Here is a 23,924-nt window from a genome sequence, read left to right on the forward strand (position 1 = left end):
AATATACTTACTTGGAAACTCCCTGTCACGGTTATCACAAAGTCATATCTGGACTGGAATACATTCCTAGATCCAAGGAATAAATGCTCACATAATAAACAAACAAACGTTTGACTGTTTTAAACCCTGTCAGCGTTACAGTAGTATAGATTTACTAGGTAAAGTGTAAACAATGGCTTTGTTGTTGTTGTCGTCGTCGTTGTCATCATCGCCTGGATTTTCACTTTCCATTCAATAAGTTAACAAAACATGACAGAAAAGAAGACATATTTTATTTGACTAATGATAATTGCTTTCGATCTCAATGCTTGACCGCAAAAACAAGTAAAAATTTATAAAAATACAGCTTAAATCTTTGATCTTCTATGCATTCGATTTGCTTTTGCACAGACACCAAGGGAAGGAAAATATAATTTTCGTAAAGGGCACAGGCCTCGACCAAAATTATTGATACGTTTTTGTAAATTATAAATACTCACAATGACAATGACGTATTTTGTTTTTTGGTCGAGACCTGTGCCCTATTCAAATTTTTCAATTTATCGTCGAAAACTGATACAAAATACCGGAAAACGGGTTTTAGCCCTTACTTCAAGCGTATTTTATTGCACGGAACAGACGTATTATCTTTACTGTTTTTCATTTATATCAACAAGCTAAAGGTGTTCTTCCAGAAAATTGTTTCATTTCTTGAAAATTTGAAGTTTTATAAAATACAAAATATTTAGGCATATTTCATGCATAAGCGAATCTAGTCCTTTGGTGGGTTTTTTTTTCAGAGTATCAGTTAAGTATGCGTGGTCGATGGAAGGCTGGATTTAACGCCGGGGGTTGGTTAGAGTGTCCTTCGTTTGTAATCAACCCCCAATATATCATCACCCTTCATGCTGATGGTAACCTTCATTGTCTTCTTTCTTATTCTTAAATACCGATGCTTTATTACGTGAAAAACGTGCATATTTCTAATAATTTTTGAACTGCTGTTAATATATTATACTAGTAACTGCTCACCTTGAAGTGACAGAATTATTTAAAACAACTTGAAGAACAATTATATAACAAAATAAAATGAACACATAAATTTACCTTCTAAATCAATTTTATACTTAATTCTTTTATACACTTGACTAAAATACAGACTTCAGTAAATTCACAAATCAGACCAGAATGAAATTTCATTGTACCGTGTTTCACTTCTTTTATTGCTAATTTGTGATCTTTTATTGTCATAAATATATATTTACATTATGTATTATATATATTTTCGGCTACGGTAAATTATGTATTTTATACATGTATCTTACATATATTTCTGCTACGGTACATTATATATAATTGTATATTACAGCGTCGATACAGCGTCGTTTCAGTGGTCGTCTTCCATTAGTGGTCTCACTGCTGCAAGTATATCGTCGTCAACATAAACTAGACGGTATAGGGCTCTATGCAATAGGTTTTGAGGTTTTCCAGGTAACAGTTTTTAAATAACTACTATGACGTCATTCCTTTGTTCCTTTTGTATTTTTAATACAGTACAGATAGGTGTCCACTATAAATGTGTAAGTCCAATATTAATCGTGTAACACATTAATATTAGACAGCGTGCCGTGTCTTAAAAGAAGCTTGTATGACCACAGGATTTTGTGGAAAATTCTCCAAATTAAAAAAACAAAACAAAAAAAACAAAAAAAAACCCAACCAAACAAAAAACGATTAAGTAAAATGTAACTTCTTATCACGAGGAATGATGCAATGTCTTTCCTTCGCCCATTTCGCATTTTACATAATTTTATGAAAAGAACAATAATTGATATCTGGCTCATTTAACGAATTATTATTCCAAGCCTTTTTTTTTCGATTTTCGATTTTCAAGCTCTTAACATCATATCACTGTTTACGCTTTCTAAGTGAAAGATAGCGGAGCGTCAGTAAGAGTATGATTTTTATGGGATTGTTCAATTTCTTGTCTATTGTCCGTTTTCTTCTTTTTTTAGATATACGTTTACTTGACAATTATACTTGATTTGCTTTATTGTATGTACGTTAGATAAAGAAACGATTCCAGACTCCTGTGGTATGACAAATATCAATATAAAAATTAGAAAATATCATTTTGTTGCGTTAATTTCCAAAATTTATACTAATGGCATTTCTTACACAACATTTTACATCCGTGATTGTTGTAGTAAAGTAAAAATTTCATTTTAACACTAAATGGTCAATATAAATCCTTCTTAAAAGTCAATTTTAACACTAAATGGTCAATATAAATCCTTCTTAAAAGTCATAGATTGTTTCAGTCAATCATTTAAAATATCCGAGATTCAACACAAATTAGAAAACATTTCATTTTAATTATTTCTTGTAAAAATCCCAAATGTAAATTGATGTATACTGTATGTGTGTAAGTCCAACATTTTGTGTAACTGGTATATTTTGTGTATATCATTGTGTTCATGTACATAATTGGTCATATTTCAAAACACGAAAATTTCATGCTACGGACATTTTATTATTCAAGAGGCTACCTATAGGGGTTTTCAAGTAAGAAAAGATAATTGCTAAAACATTAATATTGTACATTTCTAGCACAAAAATACATTATTTCTAATTTTTCGATAGATAACATGATATTTGATAGTAAAAGTAGTAATTTAAGTAAGATATAAGCCTCAAACTGACCAATAAGTAAAATATTGAATTCCATTCGGCGCTACGCGCCTCATAAAATTCAATATTTTACATATTGGACAGTTTTCGGCTTATATCTACTACGTACATGTAAATTAAAGATGTTGTTATGGACATACAAATGTTCATATCAAGATGCTTAATAAAAATCTTGATTGATTTTTTAACAGTGTATAATTATCTTATTGTTCTTTTCGAAAGTAGTTGTTGCTGCTTATATTAAAATGAAAGTAATCTATAAAACTTTTGACTCTGGCGTACTTTTATCATCAGCTTTCTTACAATATTGTTAAGACTTACAAGCATATTTTTCTCCTTCTTTAGAAATAGGAAACACGAGTTTTATAACATTTACATAATGGTTTTAGCGTATGTAGGGTGCTTAGGATTTAACTCAATACAGGATTGGAGCAGTACTTCTAGACGCTTGCAGAAATCATGATCACAAAATAGACAAATATCTTTTTTTTTCGCCGATTTTTACATTTTTCATTCATTGTCATATATAAATCGGTGTTAAAATATTAATTAGACCTGTAATAGTTCATTCTGTTGGGTAAAAAGACAAGATTTTAGCATTATATCATTCAAGCGCCTTGTCCGGTATATACCGGAATACGGTATTTAGTGTGGTGCTCCAATCCCTTTATATTTGTTTGGGCCGTCAGACCAAACAAACAATGCTAGCGAAATTTCAGACCCTGATGTGCATTTTTGCAAAAACCAAAAGTAGTCCAAACTCCTCGAAGCGGTTACTTCCCTTTATATGTACACTAACGCCGAAAAAATTAAAGGGAGATCACTGCGTTAAGATTGTCAAATGACAGGCGCATTAATTTTCAAGCTTTCTCGGGGAAGAAAAAATAGTTCCCGATTGGTCAAAGATTTCTAATATTGTGTTATTCTTTATAGATATACATGCTTATATTAAGCTCCATGATTATATACATCAGTGTTAAACAACAGTTTAATTGAACAAAATATATCGAAATAAATAAGGGTTACAAACCCTGATTTAGAATAAGGTGGTTTTCTTCACACTGTTATCTACCCCGTGGTTGATGGGTTTACACGCTCGCTTTGGAAGAGAAAGATCTGGAGTTCAAACCCCACTTAAGGCAACTTTTTTTTAAAAAAATGTTTAAGTCAAATAAATCAATTAGTCTTATAGTCAAATTACTACAGTTATAACACTGGAAACAGTATTGATGGCACTATGCAAAAACAAATTGGTTTATAATCTTACAACCATCACTTTCCGAGACCTAAACAAATTCAGCGCCTTCTGTCCTTCTTTTGTCTCACTCGGGTGCTTACCACATGAAGAAATTACTGCGCAATGTACAATTATTGCCATAAAAGTATCAACATTTAAACGTAGTAGTATTTTGACTTTAACTGTACTAACTGTCGAAAAGCAATAGAAGCAATAATTGGCCAATGACTAACTATTTTGGAAACTATACATGTAGTATGACACCAAAATTAAAAAAGAGGTTTTGAGAAATAGAAATAAAACCACAATGGGCCTTAAAGTATACCATGCTTTATAAACTACATTGTAAAGTTTTTTTTTTAAATATGCATTGACACAGTCATTTTGCAATATCATAGATCTACCATGTTTAGAAAATTAAATATACAAAAGATTTTCTTTGTACTACATAAATAAGATTGAAAGATGGAAATTAAAACCTATAAACTGTCGAGAAAACTGTTTTCTCATTTTCATTTAAGTTTATTTACTTTATATATATTATTGATTGTACTCATATTTCCAAAAGTTCAAGACATTGCATTGCTTTTGGAAAAGGAAAGTTTTTTATAAAGTCTATGGGGCGAAAACGGTAGTTTGCACTTGACAGTATCGTCCTTGAACAGGCTTAATCAAACCGAGCCTGCAACATTTTTAATTTTGCCGTTTTGGACCTCTGGGGGGTCTATTTTCTCCATTTTATAGATCTGTTTTTCTGTTTACATGCGAACAAACATCCGCGAGAAAAACGCAATGTCATAAATCATTCTGAAAAAAAATCTTGTTACTTTTCTATAATGATTTATTTCAAGATTTTCGTGTCGTTAGATTTCCTTTCAGCCAACTCATGGAAATTAACTTTTCTTGTTCACTAGATTTAAATGCAACTCAGTCAATTATAAGATAATGGAAAATATTGATAACTTGTTGTTTTTTATTCAGAGATATTCGTGTATAACAGGAAAAATTGGTAAATCATTTTTCGACCAGACAGATCCACTTATGCCAGAAAATGAAGAAACGTATGCAGAGTATAGAGAAACTTCAGGTTGGTTGATTACTTACAAGTTTATTTATTGTTATATATAGTGATACAATTAGCTTACGACAGCAGGTGCAGTGGTCCGTCCGTTAAGGCCTCAACAGACGGTAGGATTTAACTGTACAAAACTTATTAGAGCCATGATGCAATAAAACACCTGCATTCAGACCGTAAATCTATATTGTATGAATCTCCAGGTTTCCCTCCAAAACAATTCCATCCGAATAGATCCCTTCCAGAATTTATTCACTATTATTACTGAAATATGTGTAAATATTATATAAGTGCTGGTACTGACCAATTATGAAGATTGGTTAAGAGGTAGACCGCGGATAGCATGGCGAGAGCATTTATATAGGAAATGCAATGTTCTGGAATGAATAACATAACTGAGCACCCTAAAACCTGTTCTGTATTTTGATCTCAAGGTGAAAAATATTTTTTCTGCATGAGTAATGATGGAAACTGCTTCATCTTAAAAAAAAATTAGTCTATAATTATTTTCTGAGTAATTTGGGATTCGAACTTGCCACAACTTTTGGGCTCCCAAAGAGTCCTTTTTACTCAATCTTACTACTATGTTTACATTTTAGCCGTAATTGCTCTAGAATTTCATTCGTTAAACACATTATCAGGGGATAATTGGGAAATATGATACCTGTCATCAAAGGAGGTCTGTACAACTAGAATTAAACATGTCTTATCCTGTAAATCTAGTATTAAGTTGTACGAATTCAAAGAATAGTAGCCTTCACACGTTAAGATTTGCTTTCACATCTAAGTTTTAATTGGTGTTGTACTTCAAAATCCTACCGTCTATTGAGGCCTTTAGTGTGGCCACATCACTATTTAATAATCATTTGACAACATAATTAGGTACCGCAATCAGATTGTCCTGTTTCGATTCAAAGTAGAAAATTACTGTACATGCTTTATTTCTTCATCAATTATCATATTATGATATAGCGCATGCTAAGAGCAAAAGAAATAGTTACCCGTTTCTAATTATTCTTTTATAAGATATGAAGTCTTTAATTACTTTTTGGAAGAGTGTCACTACATTTCATTAGTAGTCGCCGTTTCCGGCTTAGTATGCGATATATTCTGTAAATATTGACGCAGAAATATAATATTGACCGCAGATTTATTACAAGTTCAAATTCTAATTCCGTTACGTGAAAATCCAGATCACGTGGTATGAACATCAACTTGGATGAACATCCGATCATTAAAGTTGCTAAGTGCTTTAATGAAAAACTTACATACGCAGTTACGCACAACTCTATAAAGATCATATGGCGACTTTAAAAGCAAGCTGGAACCGAAACTCTCTGGCAGGATTTGAATCAACAACGGCGAAGGGCTAGTGGTTTGAAGTCAACGGCCTTTACCATTCGGCTATCTCGGTGATATATTTCCTCCGCTGTAAAGGTGCGGAAGAAACAATGGGGGAATGAGTAGTGTTTTTACCTTCAAGCTCTCCATTACTGCCTTTCGTCATGTCAGTAAACTGATTTTGTCCTTGCACAGAAAACCGGGGATAAAATCTTATCCACGTTGTGTGATCATTTGGGGTTTTGTCGTCTGAATGTTCTCAGGAAGGCCAATTTTCTACAAGGTCTTTACTGGTCCTCTCTAACCGGGGATAAAATCTAATCCGCATTGTGTGTTCATTTGGGGTTTTATCGTCTGAATGTTCTAAGGAAGGCTTATCTTCTACAAGGTTTTTACTGGCCCCCGCTAACTGGGGATAAAATCTAATCCGCATTGTGCGTTCATTTGGGGTTTTATCGTCTGAATGTTCTCAGGAAGGCTAATCTTCTACAAGGTCTTGTCTGGTCCTCGCTTTTAAAGATTGGACGTTATAGCAGAAAACTGGCGCATACTTCTATAAGATTTTTACATTTGAGTTTCAGCAGACCATGCGACAATGCTTGTTTAAATTAAGTCAAGTTTAAGTACCATTAATTTTTTTATTGTTTCAGGTCGATTTTTCTTGGACCCAGGAGAATATATTTTAGTTCCAACAACACAACAACCTAACCAAGAAAGATCTTATCTCCTACGTTTGTTCTCAGTAGGTCATTTGGAATGCAGGTATAATTAACGTTGTCTGAAAGCTGTCATAAAATCCAGCACGCAATACTTTCATTTAGTCATTAGTTAAAACCTGATTGTGATAAATGCTTGAGCCTTTTCTTTAAAGCACATTCGCTTTGTAAACATTTTCTATCAAATAAATTTTATTGTATACAAAATCAATGGCACTTATCGAGAGACCGACACCATATATGTAAGGTTAGCAATCCCATATAGCTTGTTTCTGTAACTAGGTGCATTAATGCAACATTATGTACTCTACCTCATGGTTATGATTACTCATTAAATGTTAGGACATTCGGTTTAAACCGTGTCTTATCTTCAAAGCAATAAATATTGAAATTGAAAGATTAATCAATAAAGTATCATTTGCACTAGCAGAATCCTGGGAGAAAAACTAGGATAAAATAAATCCGTACTTAACTCGACATTCCGACTATATTGCTAGACATGAATACCTTTTTCTTATCCTTTCTAATTCATTGGACATTTTAACAGTGGGATAAAAGGAAATGTAGGAAAACATAACAAAGTTGCAATTATAATGGTCGTTTAAGAATGTAGGTAATACATTCTTAAAAAAAGTTATCATTGTACTTTTCTAGATAAATTCAACTTTACCGAAACATACATGTTTGAAGGGGTTTTTTTGTTGTTGCGATTTTCTTTTGAAATTTATAACTGACGGAAAGAGGATGAGCATACTTTGTCAACAATGATCTTTATTTCAATAAAATACTTAATCGCTTAGTTTACTTAGTTAACAAGTAAAATAGTACACACACTTGCATAAAATTAGTGTGTTTCCGTACTCTCCGTGCCTGAAAGGGCGGATGAACTCTCATTAAGCCTAGAATACATTAAATGTTTGTAGGACTGTACTTTACTTCCTACTTTTAGTATGTCTTTAAAATTATACCTGTATTTTATATAAAATAATTAAAAGTGGGTTAAGTCGGCTAAAAATTGAGACCATAAAATAAATTCAGCATCTTGGAAAAGTAAACAAAGAAAGTGAATGAAACGTTTGAAATAAAAATATACTGATAGCCAGTCAGACAGATAAAGTTAAGCCAGTAGATATTTATTAACATTTTCTTTTAACATTTATTGACCAAACTGACTGCTTTGATGATAAGGGACGTTACTCTGATGTATATTTTGATCAGAAACTTTTACTAACATACATAAAAATGCAATATTTGTCCAGAAACATTTATGTACAATGAAAGTATTCGAAAGACTGACAACGCAATAAAGAAAACAATATTCATACAATCACTAACGAGACATTATATTTCTTAATTATCTTTACAGAAACATTTTCCTCGTATTTGAAAACAATTTTATTCTAAGTGATGAACTGTGTTTATTTTGTTGACATACAGAGATAAGTGTCTACATCAAATATCAGCTATATTGATATTGATGTTCTACCTCTAACAACAAAGACAAATCACCTGTTTAGTTTTTTATATACTATCATGCCTTTGCGCTTGTGATTCTACAGCCATTTGTCACATACAAGAAAATGTGCTGTAGAATCGATTTATCTGCTTGCAAGGTTGAAATAGATCTCTTTACATCTAATTTAACTGATGAAATTCTTTTGATCTACACCATAATATTAGAGATAAATCTTTATCAGAGACATGAACATTGTGCTGCAAGCGTTCATGTCTTATAGCAACAATTCTATCAAGCATATGATAACAATTATTCTTGTCTGAGAAATATTAAAATGTATTTCTTGCTAACTATGTAGATAATTCTGAATATACAAAGAGAAAGATTGGTGCATGACGTTTTTGATCTCCATCTAAATGTCATTCAATTTACAATCTTTGATATTCTAGCTTTTAGGCAACAAAGAATACAATCAGCATTATGATATTATCTCCACTGTAACTACTTTATGGTATATGACGACAAGAAAAGTTTCTTGCGGTGTTACTGTACTCGTAGATACTGCTTTATAATCATTTGAACCTTATTCTGGAAGTAAAGGATTTTCACATTGAGCATTCGAGAAATAATTTTCAAAAGGTTAAATTTTTATTACTTGAAACAACCAGATAATGAATAAAAGACATAATCACCAAAACTTTACGCTTGAAAAGGAAGGCATTCTACAACAACGTCTCTACATTGTGCCCATTTTAAGCTCTTTATGAGTACTTTTATAAGTTGTCAGACAGTGTGCCATCTGGAGCACGTATCCGCTAAACACTTACATCAAGCAAGAGAAAAGATGAAAACAATAGTTTCGGATGAGTTTTGTAATGTCTCATTCAACTCCGTCTCTTTTGTTAATTTTCGTGTTCATCATTTTCACTATGTTTAAAGATCTAAAGAAAGACGGTAAAATCTTATAGAAATATGATAAAACATAAATGCCTAATTGATCTGGGCGAGTTTATTTGTATTATAATGTAAATAGCATAAAATAAATAATGGATGAATAGTGTTGATGGTTCAAATTTCTGTATTACTTAAACACTGCCTATTTGAAATACTTTGGACCAGATGACATAGTTTGTTAAAATATTTATTACTGTTAAATGTGATGTCAATATTAAAAATATTCTTACTTTTCTTATTTGGTTTATCTTTCAATTTTTAGTCATTATGTTAATAAAACATTTACAACTGCAACTTGTGATTGTAATTTTAACATAAACATCGATTTAACTAGTTTACATAAACGCATTCTGAATAGAAATAATTTATCATATTTTTGTGTTGAAGAATTGCTCGTAGGCACCACTAAATAATCACCGTATTAAACTAAACGAACAATGCCTTTTATTTATCACAATCCTGTATGCTCAACTTTCCTTATTGAATTTTTTTTCACCAAATAAGAAAATAAACTGACTATGCTATAGAATGATATTAACAACAAATTATTAAATGAATAATATTTTGAAAACTAATTGAATATTTTTATCTTTTTATTTCTTATTCATAGTTGTCATTTCGTCATTTCTTTACCCTCTTTTTATATAATTGGGGTCTAAAGTCAGTTTCTAAATACCACTTAAGTAATAATGTCACTTAAGTTAATAAAAAGGGCTATTGATAGAAATGACATACAAAGTTTATTCAAAGGAAACAAGGCGGTTTTATTAGTTTTTATAGACCACCAATATGTATTCAATAATTATCAAATAACTTAAGATCAAATTATAATGGCAGTTTGATCTGAGAATTTGTACCAGCAATTAATTATTTCATACTTTACACAGTGAACAGGATTTTATTTTTTTTAATCTAGGCCAGTTTCTACCTTTAAATCGTTCAATAAGTAAACTTAAAAATTCTCTATATCAAAGTTTATTAAATTCATTTTTATGTGACTTTATCTGGCAAAATCACGAAAGTTCGTAATAGCAAATTTCAAGATTCAGATTCACATCACCCCTGGGCTTATTTGTTCATTTAGCAATTTTAACGTAAAATGGCATAAATATTTTTTGAAATGTCGGAAAATAGGTGATGAGTATCACTAAAGAATTTACATTCTTTATGATTTTTTAAAAGAATATAAATTTCATGACCAGCTCTTTATTTCTTTTCAGACCGTATGACAACCATTACGATGCTGACTGGGATATAGATTTACATTAATAAAGAGATGGCGAGATGAAACGTCTGCTGTAAATATACGAGTATGTGTTCGCAATTCATTACATTCCAGTGACTTTGGACGCTGATCTGAAGGATGTGTGCCATTTGTTAAATATGAGCACAACAATACAATAGTTGTAAAAGACTTTGAAAGACTCGCATAAGGAACAAACGACAATTGTTTGAGAAGCGTTTGCGTGACTATGTCATTTCCGCCTCCATATGACGTCAGTTACTACTAATACAATAACATTATGCCGTTGGCCGTAGAATGCATGCTACGTATTTTTGCAAGCGGGTAAGTACCTGAAGCGGCACGCCAAATTTATACAAAAAGACAGTAAGTGCTTCGTGAAGCGAACAGATGAATTTTACCTTTTTGTAACCTTATGATTATGGTACCGTGCGCGTAGAATTTATAATTTTGATCTGATGTTAAGATTTGTTTTATTGTTGCGTTTATAAGACTGTTTATAAAATATACTAATATGAGTTGTTGAGTTTTTGTTAAACATCATTTCTATAATTGATTAAATTAAGACAAATATTAATCTAATAATATATCTATATTTTTGACAAATACATTTCCCTTATTGTTAAAGTTCTTAGAGAATACAGTTGATTCATTTCATACACAAACATGTTGCCTTATGTTTAATAATTATGTATGTAATTCTCATGTTGCCATTATATGACTAAATAAAATTGTCTTTATAAGTACATTGGATATTCTTATCGGTATCTTAAGGTAATAACTATAATTTAAATCTAGAAAAAGAAGATGAATTCTGCTATTGTATGGGCAGTTAGGCATACTGCACTTACGGGGGCCACAGCGTTGAGACTGCGTTCATTCATTCATTTATCTATCATTTCCTTTGATTGATTGGTTGATTAATTGATTGATTGATTGATTGATTGATTGAGTCAATCATTAATTCATTCATTATTTGTTTGTTTGTTTTTATCTTTCTTTCTTTCTTTTTTCCTTTATTTATTTATTTAATTTGGCTCTCAGTCAAATTTAACCTAAATTACAGATATTGATCTTTCACAGACTATTTCGTTCTCACACTATCAAATGTAAATAGTACATCAAATGGATAAATAAAACATGTTAAACTTTAAAAAGAAGCAAGGTATAAAGGTTTATTTACAGTACATACAATGTGTATAAATTGGTCATATAACATTCATAACAATAGTGACAATCTTGTAGTTATTCCTAACACTTCAATCTGAATATACAAAATCCGACAAGCACAGATGTCTTTGTACAGATGTCTTTGTACAGATGTCTTTGCACAGATGTCTTTGTACAGATGTCTTTGTACACATGTACAGAAACAATATAAAACCATCATAATATTGCATAATGAAATATTTATGCTTAAAGAATACTTAAAAAACAGTAACAGTACAAATTTACACGATTCTTTTTTATATTCAACTTCAAATGAAATAAAGTAAAAGTTACACCTTTTGTACTTATGACAATCACAAAAATGAATAGCTTTGCTGTATTTTGCTCATTCTTTTACCAACAAGGGATAAAATAAAAAGAAAAACACCTTACGATCTAGATGTTATTGTTGGTCATACAGTACCTATCCGCATGTATTTAAATCATTTTAATGAAGTGAAAGAAAATAAATAAGCTAAATTATGAAAATAACTCAATTTAAATAATTTAATTTCAAACAGAGGAATTCAAAGCTGACTCGAGAAATTCATATCAATTACAAAAATGCTCTATTCAGTTAAATCTTAATGTCATCACAGTGCCGAAATGAAAATAAAACGGTATTTTCTTGTTTAAAACCCTGAACATTAAATATATCTTCCTCAGTTCCGATAGAATAAATGAATAAATAAACAATAAATAGAGTAACAATTTGCCAGTTTTCATTGTTTGAAACCCTGAACAATAAATATATCTTCCACAAATTAATAGAATAAACAATAAATAGAGTAACAATTTGCCAGTTTTCATTGTTTGAAACCCTGAACATTTAATATATCTTTCACAGGTCCAACAGAATAAATTAATAAAATAAACAATAAATAGAGTAACAATTTGTCTGTTTTCATTTTTTGAAGATACTTCTCAGTATCGCCTAGGTTTTCTGCCATCTCTGCCTAGGTAAACATCAGGTGTCTGTATGTCTGTGCGCGTATATTTGGTGTAAGTTGATCTTTGATCCGGGCTTTGCATTGTCTTATATGCTGGTGGAGGGCTCCGTATATAAGAGTCTCTGTTTGGGTTGTAATAGTGCCTCACATTTGTCTGAGGAGTTTCGGGTGTGAATTTTCTGTTGTAAGAATAATCATGACGTCCCATATCGTCGTATTTCGATGGTCTATCAATCATCGTCGGCCTGTGTTCTGGTCTCACTTTCAAGGCTTCACGTCCACGACGCTGCTGGTAATTTCTTATATCCGGTACCATCAGAATTCCCGCCAAAAACAGCAGAACAAATGCGACAATACACAGTCCGAACGAGTAACCCAGGTAGTAGTTTGTAGGAACTTGAGCCACCCAAATGATCATAGATATCACAGCAAATGTGACTGAAAATATGAACAAAAATAGCTCATCTCAATATTTTAAACTAATGAACATATTAAGATAGTATATGGGTTGTTTAAAGTTTATCTTGATATGAAAAATATACAAATAAGTATGCAAATATACAAGTTGGTAATCGTACGTACGTAATCATTACAAAATTCCTTAATACAAATGAAGAACCATTTACTTAAATAAAACTGTCTATTTGAAAATCCTTGCTTTATTCATTCAGGACAGACTTTTTGATTATATGCATATCCCTGATTCATACATATTAATTGAACATACAAATAAGTCCTTTAATAAAAGCGCTCCAGAATCACGATTTTAATCCTAATACCGTACTTTAAACCAACATCTTAAAAATATTTAACGCATGTTATTTGTCGTTTTTCTTTGTTTAGTTTAAATGTAAGAAAATATGGCGTGGGGAAAGTGCAATAATTCACCTGTTAAAAAGCACATGACAGCAATAACTACAGCAATGGCCATCTCTCGAAATCTCTCTGTAGCCACATAAACTGCTGCTATCAACACAATGATAAACATCAACACCAGAATAAAACATTCTAACCCCTGAACTGCCTTGAACGAACCTGCATTGTAAAATAAACATATTCTAACCCCTGTATAGCCTTGAACGAGTCTGCTTTGTAAAATAAACATATTCTAACCACTGTATAGCCTTGAACGAGTCTGCATTGTAAAAAAAAACATATTCTAACCCCTGTACAGCCTTGAACGAGTCTGTATTGTAAAATAAACACATTCTAGCCTCTGTACAGTCTGCATTGTAAAATAAACATATTCTAACCACTGTATATAGCCTTGAACGAGTCTGCATTGTAAAATAAACATATTCTAATCCATGTACAGCCTTGAACGAGTCTGCATTGTAAAATAAACATATTCTAGCCCCTGTACAGTCTGCATTGTAAAATGAACAAATTCCAACCCCTGTACAGCTTTGAATGTGTTTTGCATTGGAAAATAAACACATTCTAATCCCTGTGCAGCATGGAACTCTCTGTATTGTAAAATAAACATACTCTAACCCCTGTACAGCCTTGAACGAGTCTGCTTTGTAAAATAAGCATTATCTGCATCCAAACAAGCCTACATTATAAATTTATACATTCTAACCATGTGTAGTTTTTATTGAAATTGAACATACTATTTTTGATGTGGCTTCATTTGCGAGCAAAACTTTTAAAATAGGTGCAAACAATGAAAAAGGTTGGCTCTCTTTGTATGGCAAACATACATTTTGAAAAACATACATTGGCTTATTGTTCATCATAAAAAAACATTATACTATACATACATAAAATGGCTTTTAAACAAATGATGCTTACAAGTTAACAGTATTGTTCCAAACCAGTTAAAGATGACTTTTGAAACACAAAGTATTGAAACTGCCGGAAACAAAATTAAAATTAAAACTACTACATGTATTTATAATGAAATTTGATATCCTTATTCATGCTATTCATGTATTTATCCTGTCATAGATGTAAAGGTAATAGATGTAGTAGTTGTAATTCATGGTCTATATACGTATGTGTTTTGTATTGTAGGATATTAATGGACTCTGCTGTGCGTTTTTGACATGACAGGACTGGAAATATGTTCTCGAGAGTTTAATACCATTTGATGTAGGTCTATAGCAATAACATTTGTGCAAAATTTCAAATTCTTTGCTCAGCCTTTTTTTCCAGAATAATTGTTTGTTTGGGTTTAACAACAAACTGAAGGTTCATACCGCCCTGAATACTTTAATTAATAAAATATTTATTTTTTATTTTTATTGTGTAAAATGACATAAAGTGACTGAAATAAGACTACGTACCGCACTAACTATTGAAGTGCAGTTGCATTCTTAACACATTACTTTCCTACGATATTTTTTTCAGTTTGATCTAAGTAAGATTTTCAAATAGCGGACCACCTCATCATACACGTCACAATTAAAAATATCCAGACAATAAAATCATATTTTGACATATAAAAAGAATAAATCAGCTGAAAATGAATTATTAAGATATCGCGTATGAATACAACGGGCTGTTATAATTATTATTATGACGTGCATAAGTTTCTGTTAAACTAGTGACATTACCTAAATCAATAAACACAAAAACGCATTATATTAATTATTTACATAACCACCTGTATAACTACATATCAATAACAACATTTAAAAAATGCTAAAAATCATTGAAGACACATGTTTTATATAATAGATCTTTTAAATACCTATCAATGTAAGATGTCTAATTATTTGTGAAATGTCATGCGAGGTTTCATAAAGGTGTGTATTATGATCTGCCGAACATGGAATTCTCACTGTCAGTTCTGTGTAATTAAAAACTTTTAAGCTTTTAGCTTTTTATATGCAAAACTTAAATAATAAGACGTAGGATTGTATATATAAAATATACAGAACAGAAAATTAAAGTTCAGGTACAAAAGTGCACATCAACCCTTGTACAAAAACGTATTCTGTCTCATGCATTGTAAAAAAATTGAAAAGAAACCGGTCAAGTAAGAAAAAAGACATCTAACACTCGAAAATGTAATAATACCTAACCATGATTTGAACATGTATATGCATGAATACAACACCGACACGGACGCTCTGCCTACTGCGCTATTAACAAAAGGGTATTTAAAGTCCAGATTGAACCAAAATAAGTTTAATTTCACTAACCTTTTCCGTAATACATGTCTTTTCTAAAATGTCCGTAAAGGATAATTTAGAAGTTTGAAAAGATGAAGAAAAGAAATCTTTACTAAAATTCAGTATGTTATTGTTGGGACTTATTATTTCTATTATATGATGTTTTTACTTAAAAATGAAGACCTGTTTCCAGATTGAACATATACTCTCGAAAATAACAGTTTAATATCATTTGTTTTCTGTTGGTAACGAATTGTGAAAAAAAGGAAACTTTTGGTAAATAAACGATAAACATGTTTGACCTAGCACACCCATTTAAGGCTTTCGAAGAAAACAATAAATAATTAATTTGTTTCGCCGATTTTATAATTGTAAGACATTGTATCGTGGTAAATTATAAATGTAATATATGAAATATTCATTATTTACTTTACTATTTAGGAAAAGCATTTCGAATACGGTGCACACAGTTCAGAAGAAACCAAAATTTAAGTACATAAACACTTCCATAAACCATGACATACGGTATTTAATACCTACAGTGGTCGCACCTTTTTATATTTCGTTTTATAGAAATTAACTCACAGAATGTACTTAAATCTGATATTCATATTGAACGCCAATTCAATGTAAAGTGAGAACTGAAGTGAATGTATACATAGGCGCTAAAGAATAAAAGTACCAAAGCATTTGACATGGTTTTATCGGTAGATATATAATATTTTATCATCAGATAGAATGGTTGATTGGTCAAGTAAAAAAGGATATATTTGTTGACATTATTTATTTCAATCAAAGAGTTTATAATCTTTTTAAAAATACGATGAATTTATATCGTGACAGTTGAAGCTGTTTGCTTATCAAACATTCAGCATATATCATACAGACGTCACTCATACACGGGGTAGCCAAAATATATACCATTTAGTGATGCATAAATACAAAATTGAAAAGAGTATATCATTTAAAAAACCTACAGTAAATCATTTTCATATAGATATAAGGTCGATAAACTGTAAGAAAGTTCACCTATAAACATTTCAACATCTGTGACAAATATCAACATTTTGATGTAACATTTGAATTGTTGTAGCAATATGTCTTAACATTTTTATAAAAACAGTAAGTGTTATTTATTGATTCCAAAAACTAATATTACATTGTTACCATTGACAAATATTAACATTTTATATATCAACATATCGATTATTCCTCATAATTCCTCAAAAACAGACTCAATCAAACATAGTCTACAATTTTAATGTACTTTTGTTATTTTCAGTGCTTCCGAGGGATCATCCCTTTTCCGTCTATACTTCATAACAGCAGGTGTCCAGTGCCGTGCGTTAGCTGTGAAAAGTTTCCAAGTGCATAACTTCAGAGTTGTTATAGTTTTCCCGGTACTTCGGAATCATTATTTTCAGCACAATAAGTATTGGGGATTGAATACCGCTTAAGACGGTGCTGGGGGGCGTGAGGGATGTTTCACTTCTCCGTTATCCCTCATGAACAAACTCAATCAAACCTAGTCTGAGTTTTCACGTTGTCTTTTCCAGATACTTATAAGACAAATATCTGTGTATTACTAATTTTTATCTAGTGCCGAGCAGACAAGAAAAGTTAGAAAAATCTTAATTAAATGTGATCCCTCGGAAGCATTAATCTCAACAAAATTATATGAAAAGTGCAGACCCGGTTGGATTGAGTCTTTACATGAGGGATAATGAAAAGGTGCAACATCCTTCATGCCCCCTAGCACTGCTTTGAGCGGTACTCAATTTTCAACAATTAAAAGTGCTGGCATCAATGATCTCGAAGGACCAGAAAATACAACAATACTTAAGTGAAGTATGGGGAAATTTTTTACCGCTACCACACAGCACTTGACACATGGTGTTGTGAAGTATAAAGATCTGGATAAAATGTGATCCCCTGTAAGCATTAATCACAACAAAATTACATGAAAAATGCAGACACGGGTGGATTGAGTCTGTACATGAGAGATAATTATAAACAGTTATATTTTTCATCAAAGTGTCAATAGTATTTTTCACATTACATCAATATCACATCCATTTAAGGGTGGACAAACGAAACGTTCACCCGAGACAAGTAATGTCAACTAAGGTGTTAGCCTATGCTGGTATTGTCTTGTCAAATATGAACATTCCATTCTATTGAGCCCGTCAGAAAAGTTAGCAACAAAATCTGGCCACTAAACACAACAAACGCCCAATAATTGCCAAACGGTCTGAGTGCAAAGAAGGTTTTGTATGCAATTTTCTTCTCTGGTGAAGGAGTCGCAATAAAAGTGCCGGTGAAAAAGGGCAAAAGTATCACTGGAAAGTACTACAAAGACGTAGTACTTAAGAAACTGAAACAGTATTATAAGAAACGACGCCCTGTCACTGGTTTTAAGCATATCCGTCTTCTACATAACAATGCCCCCGCTCATACCTCCGCGATAGTTTCGGCGTTTTTGAAAAAAGAAAAAGTTACTGTTTTACCTCAACCCCCGTGTTCTCTAGGCCTTGCCCCATGTGATTTCTTTTTGTTTCCGAAATTAACATCCTTCCTTGCTGGGCGGAAATACAAGTCCCGACAGACACTTGGATCTGCCATTCATCAGTACCTTATTACTGTACCCAAATCAGCGTACCGTGACGCCTTCAAGAAGTGGATACATCGGCTGAATCTTTGCATTTCTAGCCACGGGGAGTACTTCGAGGGCATGAAATGAACACTTTTGAGCAAACTTAAAATTTGAAGTCTCCAGATAGAAATAAGCAATACATTTCGAACATCCCTCGTATGTTTTGGTTCTTCGGGATCATCGATTCTAATGTGTTTAGTATTAAGATTGAATACCGCTTAAGTCGGTGCAGAAGGTGGTCATGAGAGATGTTACACATTAATTATATCTTTCATGAACAGACTCAGACTGCAATTGTCAGATACTTGCTTTCTTTTCATTGCTCTTAATGGATCTCACCTTTTCTAGATTTTTATCTTAATTCAATTTACACTCCCACTTTGTAATTTAGATATGAGAAATAACTATTATTCAGAAATAACTATTATAAGAAATTGCTATTAACTTTTTACTAACAGAATATAATTAGTGCATGTCTATTCTCATCATTACTTAGCTGTTCTATGAATGTACTTTTGATAGATTAAATCTTTATCAATTTTATTATATCAAATACTAGTAATAACTTATCAAAATTTCACTACCTACCGTTGATAAACGAATCTGGAATATCAACCTTGTCACAAGGTGATCCATGCCCTCCAGAACAATCCTGTGCTTTCCACAATCCTACATCGTACACGGTATTTTCTTGAATAGTTTCTGACTGTTGCCAGAATGTTGTTGCAAATCCAGCAATATGAAGTGCAAGTGATATGATTATGAGCACCAGAGCTATCTTTGCCCATACCGTAGCTGTCCCGAAAATATTCATCTTTATTGCTGAAATATGTAAGTAGTTATAAGGTTTCAAAATACGTAAATGTACATAAATTACGGTTATATGATGTAATCATTCTAACAGTACAAAACTTATATTATACAGTTTCAGTATTGAAGTTATGTTGGTCATGTGATTGTCATTGGTTATCTCCATTCTCTCATATTTGTCAAAGAACACAACACGTAATTATAAAACGTTTATATTAGAAAACGATTTCAAGATAAATAAAATATGAAAAACACGATCAACGAGAAAGGGCGACATTCAATAAATGCAGCCCCCAACATAGGACCACCAGCAGTGAGCCAATCAGGACATTAAACAGGTCAGGGCACACAGTCAAAGCTCGGATTAGCTAAAGAGACGTCAGCGAACAGGTTTTATAGTACTGCTAGACCTGTTCGCACAGCGTCAAAATAAAAGCGACATATAAAGTAATGGAAGCCAGAACTAAGCTCGGACGGGATGTTATTATAAATTATTCAAAATAAGAAATAATAGAAAATAACATGGTAATTTAAGAGAAAAAAAATCAATTAAAATACCTTCAAAAGGATAAGGGTTTATGGGCAGGGGTCAGAAGGACTGGGAAAGGGAGGGGGCAAAATCGGAAAAAATAGGGGAAATGGATGATATTTATCGTAGACAAGAATAAAACAAGAAGGGACAATAATGTCAAAACAATTCCATGTAACAATAAACAAGACAAATATCCGGGTAACATAAATCGAAATTACGAACATAAAATTTAATAAAGTATTTCCGTAATTTATGATAGCGGTAGCGCTGTTTGAGAAGACACCATTTGCAACTTTACATGAATTCTGGGTTTTGTACAGAACAGAACAGTTTATTTAAGATTTAAGCATATCATACAGCTAATCGTCTTTACAATTCATTTTTACATACAAATTATATACAGTATGTTCACATTGCAGTATCGTAGCGGGGCCAAAACGAATTATAAAATAGAGAACAAATAGAATCCCAAAAGAACGCCCAACACGGCAAAATTAAAAATTGCCAGACTCGGTTTGATTGAGCCTGTTCATGGACGGAACTGGAAAGTGAAAGTTACCGTCCACGCCCCCCTAGCACCGGCTTAAGCAGACACGAAAATGGTGAAATTTCGAATTTATAAACATCCGCAGATGTGTTCATACGGCGGTTTTCATGGAACCCTCAACATGACACAGTAGTGCCATTCCATGAAAACCAGCGTATGGTCCCCAAGTGAAAGAATGCGTGTGCCCTAAACGAGAAAACAATGGGCGAAACTAAATAAAATGTAATTTTGAAAGGGGATCTGATGCTATGAAGCCTGTATATCAAAGGCAAGACGTCATAGGCATTGAATTGAGTTAATGGAGGGGATGTTACTCTCCCTGTCTGTTCTATGTTACGGGTTTGGGGGATTTCTGTTTTAGATACAAAATAACACAATCTGGTGTCATTTCACAACACATTTAATTCCACTTCAGACTCTCTATAAAAATTATATAATGATGTCTAACTCCAAACGATTATTCTCTGAAGAGCAATGCAAGGCGGTGTTGTTTTCTTGAAGCAAATTTATCCACTATACACTCAGAGTTAACTTTGAGAAAATACTGCTCATAAGCCAGTGGTAATTTGGCCAGAAGTATTTCAGGAGCTTGCGGACGGTCCAACGAAAGTGCCTTGTCTGTCCTCTATGTTACTCATTTCCTCACTTCCCTGGTGAAGGTAGATCCGTCTGTACCACATTAACATCCCCTACAGCATCATACAAACGAACAATATCCTCGGTGTCTATGGCTTCCTTCTGAATCTGTGAAAAAAAATCGTAATTGTAAGTCATATCCTCGAAATTTGATAATTTAATCAACACTTTACACTGATCCTCAAAATAAATGACACTCTTCTTAAATCCAAAATAACCATATTACCAAGGGGATTATTGCAACTGATAGTTACTCTAAATCAATTAACATATTTCACACTTACATAAAATGGGCGTAGATTTAGATTTGGCATAGTAATCTATATAAAAGTTCAATTACTTTAGATGGAATAAGATTCTGGGCTCGCTTGCAGTTACCGATCGATAAGTGATCTCTGAACGGGAGATACTTGTATAACCGCCAAAACTCTGAGGTTGTATCTGCTGGAAGACTGGGGGAATTTCACTGGCGACAGTTACTTCTGGGCAAACTGGTTCAAATCCCCACATCATTTGCTATATTAACAGCCTTATCATAAAATTCTTCCCATAACGTAATGTCATATCTCTTGTTCTAAAATGTAAGTAAATAAAAACAGATATAGAAAGTAACATGTTATTGTCAAAACATACATCAATTAAGAAAAGTAACATTTAATACTAAATTAGCAGTCTGATCAGGATCCATGCTGTTCTCTTACAGACCATTTGCAAGTAGAGAAACTGATAGCGAACAACATGGATCCTGATCAGACTGGGCGAATGCGCAGACTGGTCTGGATCCATGCTAGTCGCAAACGCACTATGTTGGTTTTGTCATGACTCGCAAGTCATATCATTAAACGGATAAATTTGATAATATCGTACATGCACAATTATTTTTTAGTAAATGAATGTGAAGCTGGTGGAATTTAAACTGTATATTGCTGCAAGTCCTTGAAACATTATTTTCTGTGTCTTAGCCTATTTTGCGACGTTTAGAAAGTCCTGATGGTTTTCAGACAGCTGCACAACAACTTTATACAGTATATTCAACTTTATACAACATATTTAAACGTCGAAACAGATAGCTGACAGCTTTGGCGTCCCATGCACTTACTGTGGTGATTGAAAAACAAAATGGTATGTTATGTTATACAATGTTACACCAACCCTGTTAAAAATGTTATCTGTTATACAAGCTGTGGATGGGATATACGGGAGAATATAGTCTGAATGAGATGAATAGGACCAAAGGCACTAGCCAAAGGTTAGTTTTCTTTGTCAGCAAAGACATAATCCATATTTATAGACATCGGACAGATCTGATTTTGACATATAGAGATTTTCTGCTAGTGATGTTGAATATATCATTGTATGGAGGCTCATGGTACATGTGGACGCCATTTGAATTTTTCCGCTTGTATAACTTCTAATGTGAACAACATTCGGAACATAAAAGGAATCTACGATTAGATACCAAAAAAGAAATATGCATGACACTTACCTAAGGTATTACAAGCTGTCCACACTTGCAGCAAAAAATACCGATATAAAATTTATCTAACCGCCTTATAACAATATAATTTTTTGTCAGGAAAATCCTATTTTCTATGTTTACATTATGGGTCAAAACTCTTGGTGATCGCTTAGGTTAGGGTATTGATATATTGAGTTTTTTATTTTTTATTTTTAAAACGCGTTTTCGTCCAGTACGGTATACAGGTGTTTGACCAGCTACGCTACTGCATTGTAACATTAATATCTTTATGTATTGAAATTAATATCATAAGATTGAATACCGGCAGGTCTGGAGGCTTTTTCCGCCGTACTCAACAATTTTCCTTATTTTTAAAAGGTATGTTCTTTAAACTCGAAGCTACATATTGTGATTCTTCATACAATATTTTACCAAAAAATATCTTACTTTATATTGAATAACAGATAAAATAAATATATTCAAAATAAAATAAAAATAACGAAAAAGAAAAAAAAAACTTTTGTTAACACTGTTGCCTTGGTGAACCTTATCTGTTATATAAATACATGTGTAAATTAATAAGGAATAAAAAAAATTGTAATTCTTACTTTATTTCTGATATTTTTTATCCGGAGTACTGCATCGTTTTTATTTGTGATTTTTATAATTACATAAAATCACCACGTCGAAAAATGTTAAGTCACAGTGTTATATTACGAACATACTGAAAAACTCGTTTGAAGAAGTTAAATATCCCTCAAACGTCTAAAGATGAAAAACTTATCAAAGCACTTTAAAAGCGTTTATGTATACTTATTAAATCATTAAATCACTACTGATCAATAAAATAATTATACGACATCATTTGAATTTTGTGACGACAATATTTATGCTTTCATAGCATCATTTTAAAAGGTCTCTCTTTGCTGGTAGATCAAGCATGCCGTTTTACAAATGTTCTAAAATGAATGTTGATTTATCTATTCATCTTATGACCAACTATCTTATTCAGTAGATTGTCCTTTTACATAATAAAACCTCTTTTGATATCAACATTCAAGCAATACTAGGGCATTGAACAACCATCTTTATAAATCGATTTGAGAAAAGTAAATAAGCCCAGTTAATAAATATGTCTTTCATGCGTACAATGCAGTAATCATATTTATGTTTAATATGAAAATAGTATATTGTTGATACTGAAATATAGATTGTGAAAACAACAATAGACTTTCTTCACTTACAAAGCTCTGGGACATTGTATAGAAAGAGTAGATTTTCAGTCTTTATGATTATACCTTTTATTGTTAACAAAGC

General features: G+C 32.2%; 2 protein-coding genes across 2 annotated transcripts; one reads left to right on the top strand and one right to left on the bottom strand.

Annotated features, from left to right (window-relative positions):
* Positions 1-779: 779 nt before the first annotated feature.
* On the top strand, positions 780-11,590 carry LOC132719864 (calpain-2 catalytic subunit-like; the record flags this gene model as incomplete). Its single annotated transcript, XM_060703797.1, is given in 5 exon segments — positions 780-893; positions 1,349-1,470; positions 4,889-4,994; positions 6,974-7,085; positions 10,670-11,590. Coding segments are annotated over 5 exon segments (503 nt in total), but the record flags the coding sequence as incomplete, so codon positions are not given.
* Positions 11,591-11,853: 263 nt separating this feature from the next.
* Positions 11,854-23,527, bottom strand: LOC132719866 (uncharacterized). The gene is made up of 4 exons (XM_060703798.1): positions 23,216-23,527; positions 19,212-19,445; positions 13,740-13,886; positions 11,854-13,289 (listed from the first exon to the last, which is right to left on the bottom strand). Exons 2-4 carry the CDS (start codon positions 19,435-19,437, stop codon positions 12,826-12,828), a joined length of 837 nt encoding a protein of 278 aa, XP_060559781.1. The 5' UTR covers positions 19,438-19,445; positions 23,216-23,527; the 3' UTR covers positions 11,854-12,825.
* Positions 23,528-23,924: the final 397 nt, after the last annotated feature.

Source organism: Ruditapes philippinarum, unplaced genomic scaffold (assembly GCF_026571515.1).
Source record: "Ruditapes philippinarum isolate M1 unplaced genomic scaffold, ASM2657151v2 ctg7362_1_1_1_1, whole genome shotgun sequence".
In the NCBI taxonomy this organism is placed as follows: Eukaryota; Metazoa; Mollusca; class Bivalvia; order Venerida; family Veneridae; genus Ruditapes; species Ruditapes philippinarum.